The sequence below is a fragment of the Hemitrygon akajei genome, chromosome 10 (genome assembly GCF_048418815.1).
Source record: "Hemitrygon akajei chromosome 10, sHemAka1.3, whole genome shotgun sequence".
Classification (NCBI taxonomy): Eukaryota; Metazoa; Chordata; class Chondrichthyes; order Myliobatiformes; family Dasyatidae; genus Hemitrygon; species Hemitrygon akajei.
In genome coordinates, this window is record NC_133133.1 from 168,416,071 (window position 1) to 168,437,716 (window position 21,646).

At 39.7% G+C, this 21,646-nt stretch overlaps 1 protein-coding gene across 3 annotated transcripts in view; it reads left to right on the forward strand.

Annotated features, from left to right (window-relative positions):
• LOC140734930 (voltage-gated potassium channel KCNC2-like) overlaps positions 1 to 18,681 on the forward strand; it is a 183,611-nt gene extending 164,930 nt beyond the window's left edge. The window contains exons 2-4 of one of the 3 annotated variants that reach the window (XM_073059648.1): positions 12,305 to 13,235; positions 15,957 to 16,112; positions 16,928 to 18,681. In XM_073059648.1, the coding sequence (XP_072915749.1) occupies positions 12,305 to 13,235; positions 15,957 to 16,112; positions 16,928 to 17,064 (1,224 nt within the window). In that variant the 3' untranslated portion in view covers positions 17,065 to 18,681. Of the gene's footprint in view, positions 1 to 12,304; positions 13,236 to 15,947; positions 16,113 to 16,927 lie in introns of all 3 variants that reach the window. The other 2 variants (XM_073059649.1, XM_073059647.1) reach the window with 2 other exon arrangements.
• Positions 18,682 to 21,646: the final 2,965 nt, after the last annotated feature.

Here is a 21,646-nt window from a genome sequence, read left to right on the forward strand (position 1 = left end):
TCTGCCAGAAGTGGAACTATACTGTAGGCCAAACATTTTAATTCCTATTCCCATTGCCTTTCTGATATGTCGGTCTACGGCCTCCTTTGGTGCCATGATGAGGTCACCCTCAGGGTGGAGGAGCAACACCTTATATTCCATCTGGATAGCCTCCAACCTGATGGCATGAATACCGATCTCTCCTTCCGATTAAAAATAAAATCCTTCCCCCTCCCCTCTTCAGTTCTCACCTGCCTCTCACCTCCTCCTTCCCTTTCTCCTGAGAGGAAGCAATCTGACAGGAGAGGAGTGTGGACCATAGGCTTCACCCATCTTGCTTCACCTATCACCTTTTAGCTGTCCTCCTTACCCTCCACCCACCTTTTGATTCTGGCAACTTCCCCCTTCCTTTCCAGTCCTGAAGGAAGATCTGAGCCCACAATGCTGACGGTGTACTGTTTTCCATAGATGCTGCCTGACCTGCTGAGTTCTTCCAGCATTTTGTGGGCATTGCTTTGGATTTCCAGCACCTGCAAACTTTTTAATGTCTGTTCAAGTGCCTGTTTAAACTGGTAATGGACATTTGGTTTATTCTTGTCACATGGATTGAAATATACTGTAGGTTGCTTTATAACAGCAGGATGGAAGCTCTCCTTCAAATACATTAAAGGTTATGATTGTATCTGTTTCCACTACCTCCTCTGGCAACACATTCTAAATATCAAACACCCTCTGTATAAAGAATTTTCTGCCAAATCCACTTTAAAATTCTTTCCATATCCACTTTAAAATTCCTTCCTCTCATCTATGTCCTGTGGTAGCCCTGTCATGGGGAAAAAGGATTCTATCTACCCTACCTATGCCTCTTATAATTTCATGTACCTTTCTGGGCTGCATGTAGCATAGTAGTTAGCACAATGCTTTATAGTACAGGTGACATGGGTTATGACCTGGGAGAAGAAGCTGTTTTCCATCCTAACATTCCTTACCTTAAACTACAGCACCCCTGCTTGATGGTAGAGTGTCAAAGACTTTGTTGAATGGATTGAAGGGTGCCTTGACAATGCTAAGGGCTTTGAGTTGGCGCTAAATAGTGATCAGCTAAAAATTACAGTGTAGGTAATATTCAAACTGAATTCTAAACAAGGGAATAGAGATTTCTTTAGCTCTTGGATGTGCAGATGAGACCTGTTGTGTGCAGTCCATGCACCATGTGGGACTTCCACGATAATTTATGTTCTGTTGGGGAACTCAAGAGAACATAAACCCATGTGAAGAGAGATGTCTTCACATGAGTGAGCATAAGGTCGGGGCTTCGAGGAGCTAAAAGAGTGGCTAGAGGCAGGGAAGCTGAGAACTTTCTAGATAGTACGTTGCAGAAAGCAGCCACTCATTTAGGTAGAGAAAATTCAACGTGTGAATGGATGCCCATCTAGAGGAGACAGGAGATGCAGGAATCTTCAGGTATCTATCACTCTCAGACAGCTACTCGGCCTCGGATACTGTTGGGCCTCACTATATTTTGAAGGGCATGTTACTAAAAGGCAAGAAATTGCAGAGCGGAAATGGAAAAATAGAAGTGTGGTTGTTATGGCCAAGTCCTCAGTTACGGGAATAGATGGGCATTCCCATAGCTATCACCGTCAGACCCATCCACTGTGTTTCCTCCCTGATGCCAAGGGTAAAGATACTGTATACTGTACTTAAAATAGAAAGGACACTTGGCTAGAATTGCTTAAATCTTGCAATCTAAGCAGTGGGCTTAGCCCACTGCTGTACTCTCGCTATACCCATGACTGTCTGGCTATGCACAGCTCAAATGCCAGCTATAAATTTGATGAGGGTACAACCATTGTTGGCAGAATTTCAGATGGTAACAAGAGAGCATAGATGAGCGAGATATACCAGCTAGTTGGGTGGTGTTGCAGCAACAACCTTGCGCTCGACATCAATAAGACCAAAGAACTGATGGTGAATTTCAGAAAAGCTATACTGAAGGAACACAAACCAGTCCTCATAGAGGGATCAGAAGTGGAGGGAGTGAGCAATTTCAAGTTCCTGGGTGTCAACATCTCTGAGGACCTTACCTGGACCTAACTTATTGATGTAGCTAAAAAGAAGACAAGACAGTGGCTATATTTCATTAGGAGTATGAGGAGATTTGACATGTCACCTAAACACACTCGCAATTTTCTACAGATGTACCGTGAAGAGCATTCTAACTGGCTGCATCACCCTCTGGTAAAAGGGGGCTACTGCACAGAATTGAAGTAAACTGCAGAGTGTTGTAAAATTAGTCAGCTCCATCATGGACAACAGCCTCGGTAGTATCCAGGACAACTTCAAGGAGTGGTGCTTCAAAAAAGTGGTGTCCATCATTAAGGACAACCACCACCCAGGAAATGCCCTCTTCACATTGCTACCATCAGGTAGGAGGTACAGAAGCCTAAAGGCACACACTCAGTGATTCAGGAACAGCTTCTTCACTTCTGCCATCCAATTTCTGAATGGACATTGAACCCATGAACAATATTTCATTACTTTTTTATTTCTATTTTTGCTTAGTAGATATTGGAATGCCCTTGAACTCATCTTTGCACAAGGGAGTCACATTTGCCATTGTTTATATATATATATATATATATAGAGAGAGAGAGAGAGAGAGAGAGAGATAGATAGTACTTACTGTAATTCAGTTTTCTTTCTGTTATCATGTATTGCATTGCTGCTGCAGAGTTAACAAATTTCACAATATTTGCCAGTGATATGAAACCCGATTCTGATTCTGATCTCAGGTTGTTAAGAGAAATGTGGGTGCAAGTCACTGAAGGCCTGACATTCTCTTCAATCATCTCTATTTATGAAGAGAGTACCAGCGAATGAACAATGGCAAATGTGACTCCCTTGTGCAAAGATGAGTTCAAGGGCATTCCAATATCTACTAAGCACACAGTTTCATTTAAGGTTTTAGAAACACTAATTAGAAAAATAAATAGAAAATACATTTAAAATTCTAAGTTAATTGAGGAAAACCTGCACAAATTTTTAAAAGATGTGACCTGCTTGACTAAGCTAATGATATTTTTTTTACTGTAGTAAAAGAGCAGATTGGTGAAGGAGTGTCATCTGTGTGCATTTTTAAGCAAGTGTTTGACAACGTACTATGCAAGTGTTGGGTTTTGCAGCACTGAGGTTACAAAGTAGAAGGCTTGTGTCAGCTTGGATTAAAATTTGGTTCAAAAGGAGAAAAGAGCATGCTATGCTCGCGGTTGCTTTCCAGCCTGGAGGATCTTAAATGGGGATGTTCTGCAAAGGTCACTGCTCGGATCCTTGTTTATATACACTAATGAATATTCAATGCCACATAATTTTTCACAATTTGGACCAAATGAGACAAACATTGAGAATGAAGCTAATTGGCTAAAAGAAGACATAGATAGGTTGGCAGATAGGCAGGCAATTGGCATATAGGATTTAATATGAAGTTTGAGGTGATACATTTTTGTAGCGGAACAGAAAGAAACAACATGGTCATGGTTCTGAAGAAAATGCAGAAGCAGAGACTGCAAAGGACTCATATGTAGGTCTTTGAAGTTGGTAGGACATATTGAGAGTATGCATGGCATATAAAAGGTATTCATTCCCCCCCCCCCCCCCCGGATGTTTTCATGTTTTATTGCTTTACAACATTGAATCACAATGGATATAATTTGACTTTTTGACACTGAACAACAGAAAAAGACTCTTGTGTCAAAGTGAAAACAGAACTCTACAAAGTGATCTAAATCAATTACTAATATAAAACACAAAATAATTGATTGCATAGGTATTCACCCTTTAATATGGAACACCCAGGCATCACTGGTGCAGCCAATTGGTTTTAGCAGTCACACAATTAGTTAAATGGAGATCACCTGTGCAGCCAAGATATTTCAACTGATTGTATTAAAAATACTCCTGTAACTGCTGGTGAATCGGTATCCTGGCAAAAACTACACCATGAAGACAAAAGAACACTCCAAGCAACTCTGCAAAATGGTTATTGAAAAGCATGAGTCAGGAGATGGATACAAGAAAATTTCTAAGCCACTGAATATCCCTTGGAGTACAGTTAAGTCAATCATGAAGAAATGGAAAGAATATGTCACAGATGTAAATCTGCCTAGAGCAGGCTATCCTCACAAATTGAGTGACCATGCAAGAAGGGAGATAGTGAGGAAGGCCACCAAGAGATCTATGACAACTCTGGAGGACTTACGAGCTTCAGTGGCTAAAATGGGTGAGACTGTAGATACAACTGTTGCCCGGGTGCTTCACTAGTCACAGCTTTATGGTAGAGTGGCAAACAGAAAGCCTCTGTTGAAAAAAACTCACATGAAATCTTGGCTAGAGTTCAGTACATTTTCAGGTATTTATGGTTCCAGGTGAGAGGTACAGGCTCAATGTGAGAAAGAGCTTTATATTTCAGTGAATGGTTTGCCTGTGTGAATGGTGAAAACAGTGGTTCCAGAATGAAATTAGAAAAGGGTTTGGAGAAAATTAATTTAAGAACACGTCGGAGATGGAGGAAATAATGGAACTGACTGGTTTGCTCTTTAGTCAATTGGGGGGTATACTATGAGCCAAATTTCAACTACTTGTACTGCAGTATCTTTATGCTGCTTCCTTTAAAAGTCTTAGCAAGTGATGGTGGACATAGGAGCATTACTATCCATCCTGGCCAGAGCCTTTCTCCACAAGTCTCCTTTAACCTCTGGTAAGGAGGATTCAATTCTGTGCCATTATCCTCCTGAACTTGGCTATGCTGGATGCTTACATCTGGATCTCCCATATTTCAAACAACTACGTACATTTCAGTCTTCACACGTCTTAGCATATTTCCAACACCACTCTGACGTCTTGTCACGTTCAGTGAGTTCTACTGCAAGTCAGATGCTAACCAAGCTCCAAATAATCAATGGTCCTTGCAGACTGGCTGGTTCGATCCTTTCTCTCGTGCACGGTTCATGCATTTCTTGTTGCACAGCTTTACTAAGCAGGCATCAAAGTGTGGTCACTTGTGGACTGATGATGTCACTCTCAACGCTGAAGACATCTTTTTTCTTCTTCTTTTGCCCGTTACACTGCTGGCATTTAGGATATCAATCCAAGTCCTCCATCATTCACAGCTTCCTTCATCATATCCGTAGCCTCCTCTTGGTTTTCACTACTGTCAGTCGTGCAAGTCCCGGGTGGAGACTCAGGAATGCCGTTGCACACAGATGTAGAAGGATTCTTCATTGTTGTTTTTGTAACAATTTTGTTTGACCAGTCAGCGTTGTTACTCCTGAGCTGAACCCCCAAACCTAGAGGACCGGTGGAACACTCTTAGTCTGGGCTGTACCATTTGAGCTGCTTGGCATGGGTGACCCTACCAAAAGCCAAAGCATAAAGCCTTGACTCCAGCCATTGGAGGCATGCAAGCCTCCAAAACATGACGAGGTTGTTGTCCTCTTGGGGGTCTGAAGACATCTGATGCACATAAACAAGATGAATGGGATTATGCTATTCTCTTCAATGTAACATATCTGCTCTACCATGTTGCAATTTCACATTTAAATAATGCTCACCCCTAAATCAAAACCTACAACATTGAATGAAGCAGTACTGTCTGATCCATTTACTATGAGGGTGGCTTTAATATCTTTTCACTAAAAGTTTCACCTCTGTAAAGATGTTTTTATAAGCAATACAATATCCTGCCACAGGTACCTGACATTTCATCAACAATTGTCATTTTTAAAATGCTACAACGCTTTATCAAATTTAGCTGCAGTTAATTGTTTCACCGAGAGAGTCTCTTGTTCCGTGACTTTCCATTTACACTTCATTTAGTTATTACTAAGCCTGCTGGCAGTGAAAACAACCTTGCTTCAGGCTGCTTTTTTTTTTATCATGATTTGCAGACAACCTAAGTTTGTTAGATAGCTGACATTTTTTCCTTGCATATTTTAATTCAGCCAATAAAATGAAGGATATTATAAAGCAGTCCATTTGCTCTTGGAGTTCTGGTACTGCTTAAAGTCAGTTCAAGAGCTTAGTGAATTGCAAAGGAAAACTGCAGATACTAGACATTTGAAATACTGTACAAACATAAAGAAATTGGACAAAGATGATCTATGGAAAGAGAAGGAGAGTTAATATTTCTGATTCTAAGATTCAAGATATATTATCGAAGCATGTATGCAATATACAATGCTGAGATTTGTCTTCCCACAGACAATCGCAAAACAAAGAAAACATGGAACCCTTTCAAAGAAAAACATCAACCCCCTTCCCCAGAACACAAAAAAGTCACAAATCACACAAACTGCAAAAAGAGTGAAAGAAACACAATATAAAAGGGAAAATGAAAAGAGTCAGTGCATATTCAGTTCAGTTAAATCTCGCGCTGTGATATACGTTATCTGCAGGCTGCCCTGATCAAAATAGCCCAAAATAGCAACAATAAAAAGGAGCAACCAGGAACCAGAAGCATTTCATAATGTGAACTAACAGAGTCTAATCCACAAACCACGTCAGTTAAACCTTCCCCAAGACCCAGGCATCATCCTTCACAGCACTGAGGGAAAAAGAGACTATTCAAATGCAGGGATTTACTTCCGGGAGCAACGAGCAAGAGGGAGAGAGAAACTGTCACCCGTAGGTTTCTACCTCCAGTGGCGGCAAGAAGAGGTTGGTAGGTGGAGGGTGAACAGCTGCTCGCCTTCTACTCTTGCCTTGATTATTTCAATCTTCCTCGACACTTTAATCAATGAGATTGTCCCAGATTGTTAACTTTCTCCTTCCTCGGATACTGCCGAGTTATATCCAATATATTGAGTATATCCAACAGGTTAGTAGCTGGTTGAAATCTAGATAGTGGTGCTTATTACCGAGATAAAGACTTCATTGGCAAGTCCAGCATTTGTTTCCCACTACCAGTGATTTTCAACACCTAAATGGCGTGTGAGACCATTTGACAGGGTGGCCTTTGTTGCTGATGTTTGAGCCACAGCCTGACAGCACCAGAGTCTTGGGTTCAATGCCAATCTCGGCTGCTGACTCTCTGGAGTTCACATGTTCTACGGTCACCTTGTGTGTTTCTTCCAGCACTCAGTTTCTTCCCACATCCCAAAGACAGATTGATAGATTAATTGTGTTGCCTCAGGTGTGTTAGAGATGCTAGATCAGTGGGGAGGGGCGGAGTTCAGATGTGGGGAGAATTAAAAAATAGGATTAGTGTAAGATGATTGCAAATTATTGATTGATGACTGGCACAGAATCAAAGGTCCAAAAGGACTGTTTCCACACTGTAGCTCTCTAAATTTAAGTTTCTAAAAAGCCAATGGACCAAAGGAAGGATCTTGACTCAAAACATCAAAACATAAACTTCCAATTCACCTTACATAGACGAGAAAGTCTGCAGATGCCGGAAATCCAAAGCAACACATACAAGATACTGGAGGAACTCAGCAGGTTAGACGGCATCTATGGAAAAGAAGAAACAGTCAATATTTCAGGACTGAGAAGGAAGTGGGAAGATGCCAGGGTAAAGAGGTGGAGGGAGGGGAAAGAACCTTGCTGGGAGGTGATAGGTGAAGAGCCAGGTGGCAGGAAAAGATCAAGAGCTGGAGAAGAAAGAGTCAGATAGGAGAGGAGAGTGGACCATAGGAAGAGGGGACCCAGTGGTAAGTAAAAGGCAGGTGAGAAGTAAAAGGTCAGAGAGGAGAATAGAGGAGGTGCGGGAGAGGAATTTGTTTATCAGTAGAAGGAATTGTTATTCATACCATCAGGTCGGAGGAAACCCAGGTGGAATATAAGGTGTTGTGCTTCAACACTGAGGGTGGTCTTATCTTGGCACAAGAGCAGCTCCTTTGCACATACGGTCTGACACTGTGTTTCCCAAGCATATAGTTTGTTGCTCCAGATTCAAACATCTGCACCACGAGACGGTGAGGTAACGAGCGTTTTGTCAAGCAGCCTCTGGTACAGTCTCACCTCATGAGTGTCTTTTCACAAATCCTGCTCTAGATTCCCTGAAATAACTTGCACGTTCCTGCTTTTCCGGTGGCTAGCTGTAATAGACATTATGTGTCCAAGAAGTAGCACTATTTATCAAATACAAGTCAAGCCACCCTTCTGATCTGGGAGATCACCACAGAGCTTGCTGAATGGATGGTCCTGATTAATATATCTTCAGTTCACCAAAGGCTTTGCATGAAGGTTACACAGCAGTGTGACAGATACTCTTGCTGCCTCATACCCCAATGATTCAGATTAAATACTGATCTCTGGAATTGCTTTTATGGAGTTGGTACTTTCTCCCCGTGACTGCATGGGTTCCTGCCGATATCCCAAATACGTTCTGGTTGGAAGACTAATTGCTTACCGTAAATTACTCCCGCTCCAAAGGAATTCACGTGCAAACTGGCATTTCCGGACCAAATTTGAATCACTGAAGACCTCAACAGCTGTGGCAGGACTTGAATACTATCACCTCCCACAAAGTGAAACCGAGCGATATAGGTGACAACAAGGTTTCCAGATGAACTCAATACCTTTTCTGCTCGCTTTCACCATCAAACCATGAAGGCACTTTCATGAATTCCTCCAGCTGTGTGATTTCAGTCTCAGAGGCCGATATGATAGCACCCTGCAGGAGGGTGAACCCACAGGAAGCATGCGACCCAGACGAGGTACCTGGCCGTGTATTAAAGACCTGCTCAGATCAACTGACTGGAGTGTTTACCAATATCTTTAAACTCTCACGTCAACAATCTGAGGTTACCACCCACTTCAAGCAGGCTTCATTTATACCAGTGCCCAAGAAGAATATAGGAGCCTGTCTCAATGACTATCGTCCAGTAGCACTTACATCCACTGTAATTAAGTACTTTGAGAGGTTGGTAATGAAACATATCAATTCCTGCTTGAGAAGCAAATTGGATCCAGTACAATTTGCGTACTGTTACAACAGGTCAACAGCAGATGCCATTTCATTGGCACTTCACTCAGCCCTTGATCATTTGCACAGCAAAGACATCTACATCCGGATGCTCTTCATTGACTACTGCTAGACATTCAATACTATCATCCTGAAACTAATCAATAAGTGTTATGTTTTATAATTCCAAAACTTTAAACTAATCAAAATAAAAACAGAGAGCTGAGAAGAACATGTCTGACTTCATTTTTACTTTAAATGAATCGCGTACTTATGACATGGTGGTGTGATGATGTGTATGTTTACATATTATTCGTAGCTAATTATTTAAACAACAATGAATGCTTAATCAACAATATCTTTACAATATTACTCAAATATTGATGAAATATTGAATACACAACAATAAGCTTCAAGACATAGTCCTCAATACCTTCTTATGCAACTGGGTCTTCAACTCCCTCACTGGCAGACCCCAATCAGTTTGGATTGGCAACAACATTTACACAGCTCTTCCCACCCTTACACAGGTGGACAAAGCAGGTGGTTGTATAGGACAAGGTCATTTGTAGCATGCACACACTCACGTGGTCACTCCCTGCAGAGAGATTGCTGGGAAGGGGATACAAGTGAAGGGAGCTATTGGAGGAAGGGAGAGCAGAGCTCCAGATAGATTGCACTGGTTGAATTGAAGCGAGCATGACACAAGTTTATTAAAGAATGGTTACTCGTAAAAACAATGAGTTATCGCTGGTACCTTGCGATGTCCAAGTTTTCCTGAGCCCATCAGAAGTGAAAAACAATTGTGCTGTATGCCATGTATGGTGGGATTCATCAATGTCCTCACTTCGGCCTCTTTATTAATCATGCTTTGCAGTTTAGCAAGAGGCTCAGCAGCACCTTGCCAGCAGCAATTCTGTTAGCAGCTTCATTGCATTCTTATAGTAATATAACCAATCTCGTCAGGAGCGTGATGATTAATGTTCCCCAGGCCACTGTTAGAATCAGAATCAGGTATATGTATCACTGGCATATGTCATGAAATTTATTGTCTTATTAAAGATGAGGTCTCAGGGTACTTGGAATCATATAATAAAATAGGCTATAGTCAGCATGTTTTCTTCAAGGGAAGATCTTGCCTGAGAAATCTGTTGGAATTCTTTGAAGAAGTAGCAAGCAGAATAACCATATAACCATATAACAATCACAGCACGGAAACAGGCCATTCCGGCCCTCCTAGTCCGTGCCGAACTCTTAATCTCACCTAGTCCCACCTACCCGCACTCAGCCCATAACCCTCCACTCCTTTCCTGTCCATATACCTATCCAATTTTACCTTAAATGACACAACTGAACTGGACTCTACTACTTCTACAGGAAGCTCATTCCACACAGCTATCACTCTCTGAGTAAAGAAATACCCCCTCGTGTTTCCCTTAAACTTTTGCCCCCTAACTCTCAAATCATGTCCTCTCATTTGAATCTCCCCTACTCTCAATGGAAACAGCCTATTCACGTCAACTCTATCTATCCCTCTCAAAATTTTAAATACCTCGATCAAATCCCCCCTCAACCTTCTACGCTCCAATGAATAGAGACCTAACTTGTTCAACCTTTCTCTGTAACTTAAGTGCTGAAACCCAGGTAACATGCTAGTAAATCGTCTCTGCACTCTCTCTAATTTTTTGATATCTTTCCTATAATTCGGTGACCAGAACTGTACACAATAGACTAAGACTAATAGACTAAGGAGAATCAGTTGACATTGCTTACTTGAATTTTCAGAAGGCCTTTGACAAGGAGCCGCACATGAGGCTGCTTAAGAGGCTAACAAGCCCATTGTATTACAGGAAAAATTCTAGCATGGATAAAGAAGTGGCTGATTGGCAGGAAACAAAGAGTGGGAATAAAGGGAACAACTTCTGGTTACCTGTCGTTGACTAGTGGTGTTCCACAGGGGTCTTTGTTGGGACTGATTCTTTTTATGTTATCTGTCAATGATTTGGCTGATGACATTGATGGCTTTGTTGCAAAGTTTCCAGACGATATGAAGATATGTGGAGAGGCAGGTGTCATCGACTAGTGGTTTCTACAGGGCTCTTTGTTGGGACTGATTCTTTTTACGTTATATGTCAATGATTTGGATGATGGAATCAATGGTTTTGTTGCAAAGTTTCCAGACGATATGAAGATAGGTGGAGGGGCAGGTAATTCTGAGGAATTGGAGAGGCTACAGAGGGACTTAGACAGATCTGGAGAATGGGCAAAGAAATGGCAGATGTAATACAGTGTCAGGAAATGTATGGTCATGCACTTTGGTAGAAGAAATGAAAGGGTTGACTATTTTCTAAATGGAGAGAAAATACAAAAGACTGAGGTGCAAAGGGATTTGGGAGACCTTGTGTAGGATTCCATAAAGGTCAGTTTGCAGGTTGAGTCTGTGGTGAGGAAGGCAAATGTGATGTTAGTATTTACTTCAAGAGGACTAGAATATGCTGTTAAACTAGTCTATAATGTTGAGACTTTATAAAGCACTGGTGAGGCCTCACTTGAGCAGTTTTGGGCACCTTATCTTAGAAAGCATATGCTAAAACTGGAGAGCGTTCAAAGGAGATTCACAAAAATGATTCCAGGATTGAATGGCGTCACGTGAAAAGCGTTTGATGGCTCTGGGGCCTGTATTCACTCGAATTAAGAAAAATGAGGAGTGACCTCATTGAAACCTATCGAATGGCGAAAGGCCTTGATAAAGTGGATTTGGAGAGGATATTTCCTTTGATGGGAAATGCTAAGAGCAGAGGACATAACTTCAGAATAGAGAGGCATGGAGGGATATGGGGAGAAGGGAGAAGATTAGGCTGCGAGGAAAATTGAATCAGCCATGATGAAATAACGGAGCAGACTCGATGGGTTAAGTCGCCTAATTCTGCTCCTCCATCTTATGGTCTTTCCGGCAGCTGTACAATATAATACATAATAATAGAGGAAAAACTGTGAATTACAATAATTGTATTTATATTAAATAGTTAAATTAAATAAGTAGTGCAAAAGAAGTAGTGAGGTAGCTTTAACTGATTGATAAGTATTTAAATGCTAAGCATTCAGATGACACAACACATCAACAGCACCTGGACAATGTCTCCTCGCATGATGACAAAACATTTGCCAGTAAATTGCCACGGTCAGAGTACAACTCAACCCAGCCATTGTAAAGCATTTGCTTTGCAAGTCTAGTTTTAATTTACTCTAATTAATAATTGACTAATACTTTTGTCTGCTGCAAGTTTTATTGTAACTAACCAAATCACTTGAAATTGTTGTTTCCATTTTCAATAATTGCATGTTTGCTTTCTCTTTCAGTTTATTGCCTTTGCATCTTTATTGTTCATCCTCGTCTCTATCACCACCTTCTGCCTTGAGACACATGAGGCATTTAACGAGATTGTTAATAAAACAGAGCGTGTAAAAAATGGGAACTCATCTCAATTAATCCAGCACCTTGAGATTGAAACAGACCCGGCACTAACATATGTTGAAGGAGTGTGTGTATTCTGGTTTACTATTGAATTTTTAGTCCGGGTTACATTCTGCCCTGACAAACTTGAATTTGTCAAAAATCTTCTAAATATTATTGACTTTGTGGCAATTTTACCCTTTTACTTGGAAGTGGGACTCCGCGGACTCTCATCAAAAGCTGCAAAAGATGTGCTGGGCTTCCTCAGGGTGGTAAGGTTTGTCAGAATTCTTCGAATCTTCAAGCTGACCCGTCACTTTGTGGGACTTAGAGTGCTTGGACACACTCTCCGTGCAAGCACAAATGAATTTCTACTCTTAATCATTTTCTTGGCTCTGGGTGTGTTGATATTTGCTACTATGATTTACTATGCTGAGCGAATAGGAGCGAACCCCAACGATCCAACAGCCAGTGACCATACCAAGTTCAAAAATATCCCTATTGGATTCTGGTGGGCCGTTGTCACCATGACAACACTTGGATATGGAGACATGTACCCTCAGACATGGTCAGGAATGTTGGTAGGAGCTCTCTGTGCTCTTGCGGGTGTCCTCACAATAGCGATGCCTGTACCTGTTATTGTCAATAATTTTGGAATGTACTATTCACTGGCCATGGCAAAACAAAAACTTCCAAGAAAGAGAAAGAAGCACATCATGCAAGCTCCTCAAGCAGGGTCTCCAACGTACTGCAAAACTGACCTGACTACACCTTGCAACAGTACTCAGAGTGACCCGTGTCCTTTTGGGAAGGATAAGATGGAGTGCAACAGAACAGGTAAGGCACACCTGCACTGAACGGAAAATACGTAATCTGGTAAGCTATGGACTTAGACTGGTATGTGCACTGTGGCTGAACATTGAATTCAGTGTATATCTGCCCATTTAAAAAGTTATATTTTCTAACTTTTTAATTTCTGTCATGAGCAACTTAAGATATATGAGTCTGTATAATGGGATTGTGTAATTGTAAAATAAGGTAGCTTGTTCATTTGAGCACAATCAAAACTTCCTAATAGAAATTCACAAGTGATAAGCTGTCCCTGTTATACAAACATTATAGACTTCATGATATTGACCAAATGGCACTTTTATGTGACACCCGCTTTTACCAGATGTTCACATCCCCAATAAAAGGAAAAAATGAGAATAAATGAGCAAAAGGCAGTAGAAGAGAAGCTTCAACTTCCTTCTACCTCTGTCACATTAGAGAAACCTGAGTAGCCTGCAGATAGGTACCTTGGATGTGACATTGATAATCCAATTGTACCTACTTTTAACATTAGGAGGCTACTTCAATGCCCATTGGATGATTTTAGTTCTCAGGACAAATGGACAGAGTATGCATTAAGAACTTTCTGTTCATTTGCACCAGACATTGAGAGGTCAAATTGCTAAAACCTGGTTCCTGTCAATTGAAGTTTTTGTGAAGCCAGGTGATGTCTGCCTTGTTTGCTTCACCTCTGCAGCTCACAGACTAGTTTGGCCATCCTGAACAAACATTGCACTGACTTCTTGGGTATCACAGGTAGGAAATAGAGATTCGCAAGCATGAGAAAATCTTGCTGATGCAGGAAATCCAAGCAACACACACAAAATGCTGGAGGAACATCAGCAGGCCAGGAAGAATCTAAGGAAAAGAGTAAATAGTCGACTTTTCAGGCTGAGACCCTTCATCAGGACTCGGCCCGAAACAGTGACTGTTTACTCTTTTCCATAGATGCGGCCTGGCCTGCTGAGTTCCTCCAGAATGTTGTGTGTGCTGCTTAGGAAGAAGAGATAACCCATGTTTTTCCTTTTAATGATTTCCTTGTCAACAAAAGTACAGTTTCATTAATTTTTCTTCAAGTTACAAAATATTCAGTAGACCCTGTGCCAATGTAGGCCTCGGTTGTAGCTTAACCAAAGTCCTTACCCACTCTCAATAAACAAAACAGCTGACAAACAGGAAGTATCACGAAAGTTTGTTAAAATACTAGATATTTGCACACGCAATGTTGACAATTAAAACTGCTTCTGCCTAGCCTCAGAGGGATACTAATAGCATCTAAATTGGTCTAGAGACCTTTCTATAGCTTCAGTAGTGACAGTGCACATTGTAACATCCTGCTGTTAATGGGCAAGTTGGAAGCCGACTGCCAAGCACACCCAATCCAAAGAATGAATTTATTTATAAGTAGCCTGCACTCCTTCCTCTTCCTGAGTCTGAAAAAAAACTTAAGGATATTTATTACTTGAAGGCAAGGATCCAATATGGTCATTGAAAATGGCAACATCTGGATCAAGTAGGCAGTGTTTGAAGTGCACACAGGTGGTTTGCAGTTGGGTGTAAAATTCCTCCTGGACAATAAATTGTTAGCATGGAATGAAATAAGAATTGCAATTGGGTAACTTTCACCATTTTGTAATAATGAATTTTCGTGAAGATCTTAGATTTTCTCCTTAAGCATAAATGATCACCTGAATGTCAAACAGAGAAGGATATCTGTCAGGTAGAATGCACATGCATTTTGCAATTGTCTTTCATTTCACCTGTTAAGATAAACTGCCAGGTATAAGACTTCTTAAAGCTTTTTGCCCCATCATTTCTTTATCTGAGTAAAAGGAAGAAAAACTAGCCTTTGGTTCTAAGTGAATCAATCATGAACCCATGAGAATTTTGAATGAATGCAAAGCTGGTTCATCTTTTAAAGATTTGTGGTTGCATTTGATTGAAAATCTGATTTACAACTACACATATCTTATTAACAACTAATGTAAAACTGAAATAATTCCGCAGCACAGATTTCTCGAGAACTTTAGTTAATGTAGTAATGTGTAAAATGACCTCATTATATTTACTTGAAAGTCTTAACAATAAAGTGTCGCCATTTTATATCCTAACTGGTTATTTCTGCATCAGATCTTGAATGATTTAAACTTGTCAAATGTTAATGTGTCATTTTGAAATGTACATTCTTGTGAATTCCATATCAATTAGCTATTATGATTAATGTTGAATGAATCATTATTTGTTATATAGAATGCCAAATTTTAGAACAAATGAAACAAGCTTTACAAATTTTTTTCCAATTGATAAATTTAGTTTTATTTCAGATGGATGGTGTTACCCTTTTGCTCATGATGTATTTTCATATTTGACAAAAGCGTCTATATATTAATAATCTTTAACATTTGCAACAATAGCGCATGTTGTTAGTTTTGATTTCTTGACTTCACTGAATTATGCTCTTTGTGGATGTGCATGTTAATGTTACAATTGCAGGCCGTTACAGAATCCTTCCCACTGAGTGCTGGTCTCCTCGCTTAATGTGTTCGGCATTTTTCACCGCTATTCCTTGTTAGTGCACTTATCGATAAGAAATAGATATTTCAAACAGAAACATCACCTCAAGCTTGCATGCATCAGTTATGAATTCGGATTGTAAACTGTTATTTTGATATAGTGATGTATGTTCAGTAACAATAAATGGAATGGTGATGTGAACAGTGTTGTCAGGTGAAGACAGTGCAGGAAGTGACCAGCCACTATCACCTGAAGACAGGCTTCCAATCAGACGGTCTAGCACCAGGGACAAAAGCAGAAGAGGGGGAACGTGTTTCTTGCTCTCAACGGGTGACTATGCTTGTACGACCGACGGAGGGATCAGGAAAGGTACGCAATTCTCCTTAAAAAGCTTAAATGAAAGTTCTGGAAGTTATTGCAAAAGCTAATTTAGAAAAAAAAAAGTTCATTTTCCATATCATACTACTTCTCTGTGCAGTCATTCTTCTCGTAATGCATTAACTAATGAACATCCAAGTATACATTCTTGAGTCTGTGTTTGTGTATGTTTTAAATTGAGATTGTTCCTACGTGTATAAACCCATCAATGCTCCAGTTAGCCCAGGCACATCTGAGGAGTTCATCTTTAATATTTAATCTGTAACTTATGTTGTTACTTGATTTCTAGAAATAGCGCAGAATATAATTAAGTGATTAAGTTTTGCATATCTTATTTAGCTTTATCGCAGTTTACTTTTAAACAGAAGCCGTAAACTATTAATTTGAGGGCTTTATACAAATGCAGAGTTCTGAAAGTTAATACATTTGCATTAATAAGTTAGCATCTGTTTCAGTAGAACTGCTATGTTCAGCCAGTGGACAGAATTAACTATATTATGCTAAAATGAATACACATAGTCAGTTCCCTTATAATAGAAACAAATGTAATCTCTGATGTAACCTGTGTAGAGCTCCTGTTAATGTGTTTGTCCCATTTTTTCTCTGCACAATTTAGCACATTCATTGATGCATTTGGCACAGAAAGGTTTACGAGCCCCAAATCACTCTTAAAGTGATAGATTTTAACCAAGCCACTTTGTTGTAAAGCAAATCGTGTTTCATTGCATTGAATTTTGTAATGTTGTTTTCTTGGCTATTAACTGATGCAAACTGATATCTGTGCATTTTTTTTATTTTTGTAAAAGGATATGAAAAGTCCAGAAGCCTAAACAACATATCTGGCTTGGCTGGTAATGCTCTAAGACTGTCTCCAGTAGCTTCACCCTACAGTTCACCTTGTCCCCTGAGACGTTCTCGATCTCCCATCCCATCTATACTGTAAACAAGCTTAGAATAAATTATTCAATATATATTCTACTGCATTACAATATAATTGAGACAGCAGCTTTAAGTGTGGCCCTACCAGTAATATTTAAAACCTGCATGATATAACTGTAAATATAAAAAAAATTGCATTAATTGAAGTTTCTGACCTTTGCATTTAATCTTTGCAAAGTAATGCGTCTTGCTTATATGTTAATTTTATTACATTACCATTGCAAATTAAGGGGATTTAGAAGATCTGTTTAGCCACTATGTTCAATGATAAGTGTTTTTCAGGGAGATACTGAATACAAATATGTGCTTCCAAATGATATCACTCCATTGGAACTTCATTTCTGTGACTTTGCTCCATTTTGAAGATGTCTTGACTTCTGTCTGAATTCACACAATGTGACTTGGGTTAAATCATTTGCATGGAACATTCTGTCTCATCGTCTGCAAGCAATGTGCACTTTCTGGGACGTGGATGGCTCTGGATATTTGTGTGTATTGCACCATTTGCTGAACAAAGCTCTGACCAACTGTTCTGCATGTTGGAATTTATTACTGTTCTGTAGAGAAGATGAGTAATGAAGTGTGTAGAACTGAGTGTTTCCGATTGTTTACATGCAGATAACTGCAAAGATGTTGTCTTTACTGGTTACACGCAAGCAGAGACAAGCGCACATTCTTAATGGCGTCAGGAAGGCACAAACATGAAAAGAGGTAACATATCCATCATCTGGGTAACATTTTCAATCCAACGAGAAATGCCTAGCTGGTTTAACTGAAACCATAAAGGACCTCCATATTCATGTCTTAATTATTAACATATATATGTACTTGTTAACTAGATGAGTTACTATATGTGTATATAGTTCTATAAGCATGATCTGCATGATAAATTCTTGTAAAATATGTATCAATGGAAATATACATTTCTGATATTTAGAGATGTACATTGTTCAGTTTGTTAACATTATCAGCAAATATATTTATTTTAAAGATTTCAGCAATGGATTTATTACTATATTGGTGCTGCTGTTACTGACTGCAGTGTTATCAAAGGATTTCAGACTTTTTGAAATGGTAAAAGGGATTTTAGCCATAATGATTTTTCTGGATGAATGCTGCATATAAAGTGGTGTTAAGCAGAGCTTATCTCAGAAGTGACATGGGTAAGACTTCAATAGAGTTAAAATATCATTTTACAAAAGTATCTGGAATCAGTTGTCCATGAAGTGAATCTGTGGTAAAGTGGATGAGCTAATTATAAATATTGTGTATACATGGTCTGGGGTGCTTCAGCTGATTACTGAGGCAGGAGCTAGTTATGCTGAAATCAGACATTACTGAAACTGTATATAAAACATGTATATCATTGGTAAGAACAATGTTTTTTTTTGTGTATTAACCCTGTTCCCTGCAATAAGTCTACACTATAGTGCTATAGACATGTAAAAGCACGCAATTACAGGAAACACAGCTGGAATTAAATTTAAAAAAATCATCTGGCATTTAATCATATCCATCTTGAATTATTTTCTGCTATTTTTGTGAAGTCGTTAAAATAAAATATTTTTGTGCAATTTTGTTACAACCTATTGTTGTTCAATATTTTATGTTTGTGAACATATGAACATATTAAACATTTATTTTTTAATTTACTGTATGTTTTTGTGGTCTGTGATGTACATGATCTGGGTACAGTCAGTAAATCTTGGAACTGTATGTATGAAGTTCATGGTAGTGTTGAAAGTGACCTGATGATTGATATTAATGTTATTTCTTATCAACTGTTAATCATATTAAATTCTATTTGTTTATTTATTTCTTTGTTGAGATACAGTGTGGAATAGGCCCTTCTGACCCTTCAAGCCATGCCAAGCAATCCTCTGATTTAATCGCAGCCCAATCATGAGACAATTTACAATGATCAATTAACTTACTAACCTGTACGTCTTTGTACTGTGGGAGGAAACCCGAGCACACGGAGGAAACCCACGCAGTCACAGGGAGAACGAACAAACTCCTTCCAGCAGCGGCAGGAATTGAACCCGGGTTGCCTGGACAACAAAGCTTTGTAGTAACCACTGTGCTGCCCTGAATACATGATGCTATTTTTAATAGGAAGGACAAAGAGTTTGATACATTCTAGCATTGATGGTATTAGCCTCAGGAAGACCGAGTGCACAAAAAGTGTTATTTTATTTACTAACAAGACCATCATTTTAAACAGAGGGTATTTAAAAGAGCATTACAGTATTAGATATACTATTTCTGGAGCAGGAAGGCTAAATGAGGAGTACATGAGTACCATCAGATTAGGAGAGAAAAGCATGTTTTCTTTGGATTACAACAGTTTCTAAAATAGAAATAATAGCCTTTCTTCATTACTTGGTGTTGTTGCTTTTAAAGTGACGCAGAGGATGTCGTAACTCAACATCAATATTGTCACAGCTGTGACTGGAGAAAGAGTCTCACTTGCTCAGTCTTGGGTGACTTGGTCATATGTGGCAGTGTAGTTGCTGAAGGATTGCTTTCCCAGTGCCTTGGTTTTCTCTACCATGATTGAAAGTGTTGTGACTGAGAGAAGTTACCGGGAGAGACACTGAAGCTGGTGGATATAGAAGTCTTTATTCAGCAAAATGAACAGCGGCTATCATACTGGTGACACTCTTAGTAGAAGCCCCCTGACCCAAGGGTACATTGCATTTTTGTATGTTAAACAACAGAGGTCACAACAGGATGATTTCTTTAGTTACAATGCTTTCATAATGCTTCCTTTGATTTACATATAATTTTCAAACACCTAGATCTTCACACCAACACACCCAAATGAGTGTTAATTACTGCTGTCGAGAGCTGCATTCATGCATATGCAGATATCTCAGGTGAATGGGGTACTTAGTGCATTCATGCATATATAGGCATCACAGGTCAATTGGATGTTTCCTAGTCTGCAATTAACCCCAAAGAGCAGCTCCAGGAAGGCCAATGTTCTGAGCTGCACTTTCAATTCAATCCATAATACATATTCAGATCTGAAGACTGGTTACTGTTGAAAGTAATATTTGCTATATTCCATATCTCCAGAATACACCCTAACAAAAGTAAGATGGGAATCAGGATTTATACAGGCAGTATGTCCTATTAATCTTCATAAGTGGAACAACATGAATGCATTGTTATATAGTATGTATAGTATAACAGGCATGTAGTGCATGGTCTAAGTATAACCTTATTACATTGTCATAATACAGATCCAAACGATTTTGAGAGGGAGCAGATTTTAGGCACTGATATTAACACGGTCTGTGTTGTGAGAAGCAACAACGTGGTTTGACTAGGATAATTGTTCCTCAGATCACAGAAGATTGTGGGAGAGAAATGATAAAGATATTTTAAAAAATGCAATCAGAGTTTTTCCACTGAGGTTGGGTGGGACTACAACCAGAGGTCATGGGTTAAGGATGAAAAGTGAAAAGTTTAAGGGGAACTTGAGGGGAAACCTCTTCACTCAGAGGGTCGTGAGAGTGTGAACGAGCTGCCAGTGCAAGGTGTGCATGCGAGAAGTTTGGATAGTTACATGGGAGAGATATGGATGGCTATGATCCGGGTGCAGGTTCATGGGACTACACACAAAATGCTGGTGGAATGCAGCAGGACAGGCAGCATCTATAGGAAGAGGTACAGTTGACATTTCGGACTGAGACCCTTCATCAGGACTTGGCCCAAAACATCAACTGTACTTCTTCCTATAGATCAGGGGTGTCAAACTCATTTTAGGTCACGGGCCAGATTGAGCAAAATGCAGCTTCATGCGGGCCGGATCAGTCGGACGCGTGCGAACGCAGCTTTCGTTGCCTCCGTTTTTTCAGCCTGCTCTCATGTGTCTCAGTCTCTGCTATAACTACAAAGTGTTTCACTTTACAAATTCCGTTTCTTATGAAGAAGACTGCCGAATAAACACTAAAAACCTTGAAAACCTGGTACCTGAATAAACTCAGCATTAGCCATATCATACGCCATAGGCGCTTCGATTACTGGGGCCAGCTTTAATAGTAATTAGATATTATCTCGCGGGCCAAAGATAATTCCACCACGGGCCGGATTTGGCCCGCAGGCCTTGAGTTTGACATATATGCTATAGATGCTGCCTGGCCTGTTGCGTTCCACCAGCATTTTGTGTGTGTTGCTTGAATTTCCAGCATCTGCAGATTTCCTCGTGTTCATGAGACTATATAGTTTGAATGCTTCGGCATGGACTAGATGAGCTGAAATTTTCTATGACTCAGAGACTCGGTAAATAACAGGATATTGATGAAACTATGTTTCACTTCCCCACAGTGAAGCTTTTCATTGTCCCCATTAATATTTGGAAAGTAGAAAACAGGAGTGGCACTGTTTGACATTTTCCTCAGAAAGGCTTTTCTAAGGAAATGTAAACCAATTCCCCATAAAATATATATGAAAAATTATGAAATGCCCAATTTGTGCTTTGCATTTCTAGTGCAGAAGCTAGAACACTTAAGCATACACACAGAAAAGAAAACAACAAATATTGCAAGTGCTGAAATTTGAATTAAAATACTGTAAGT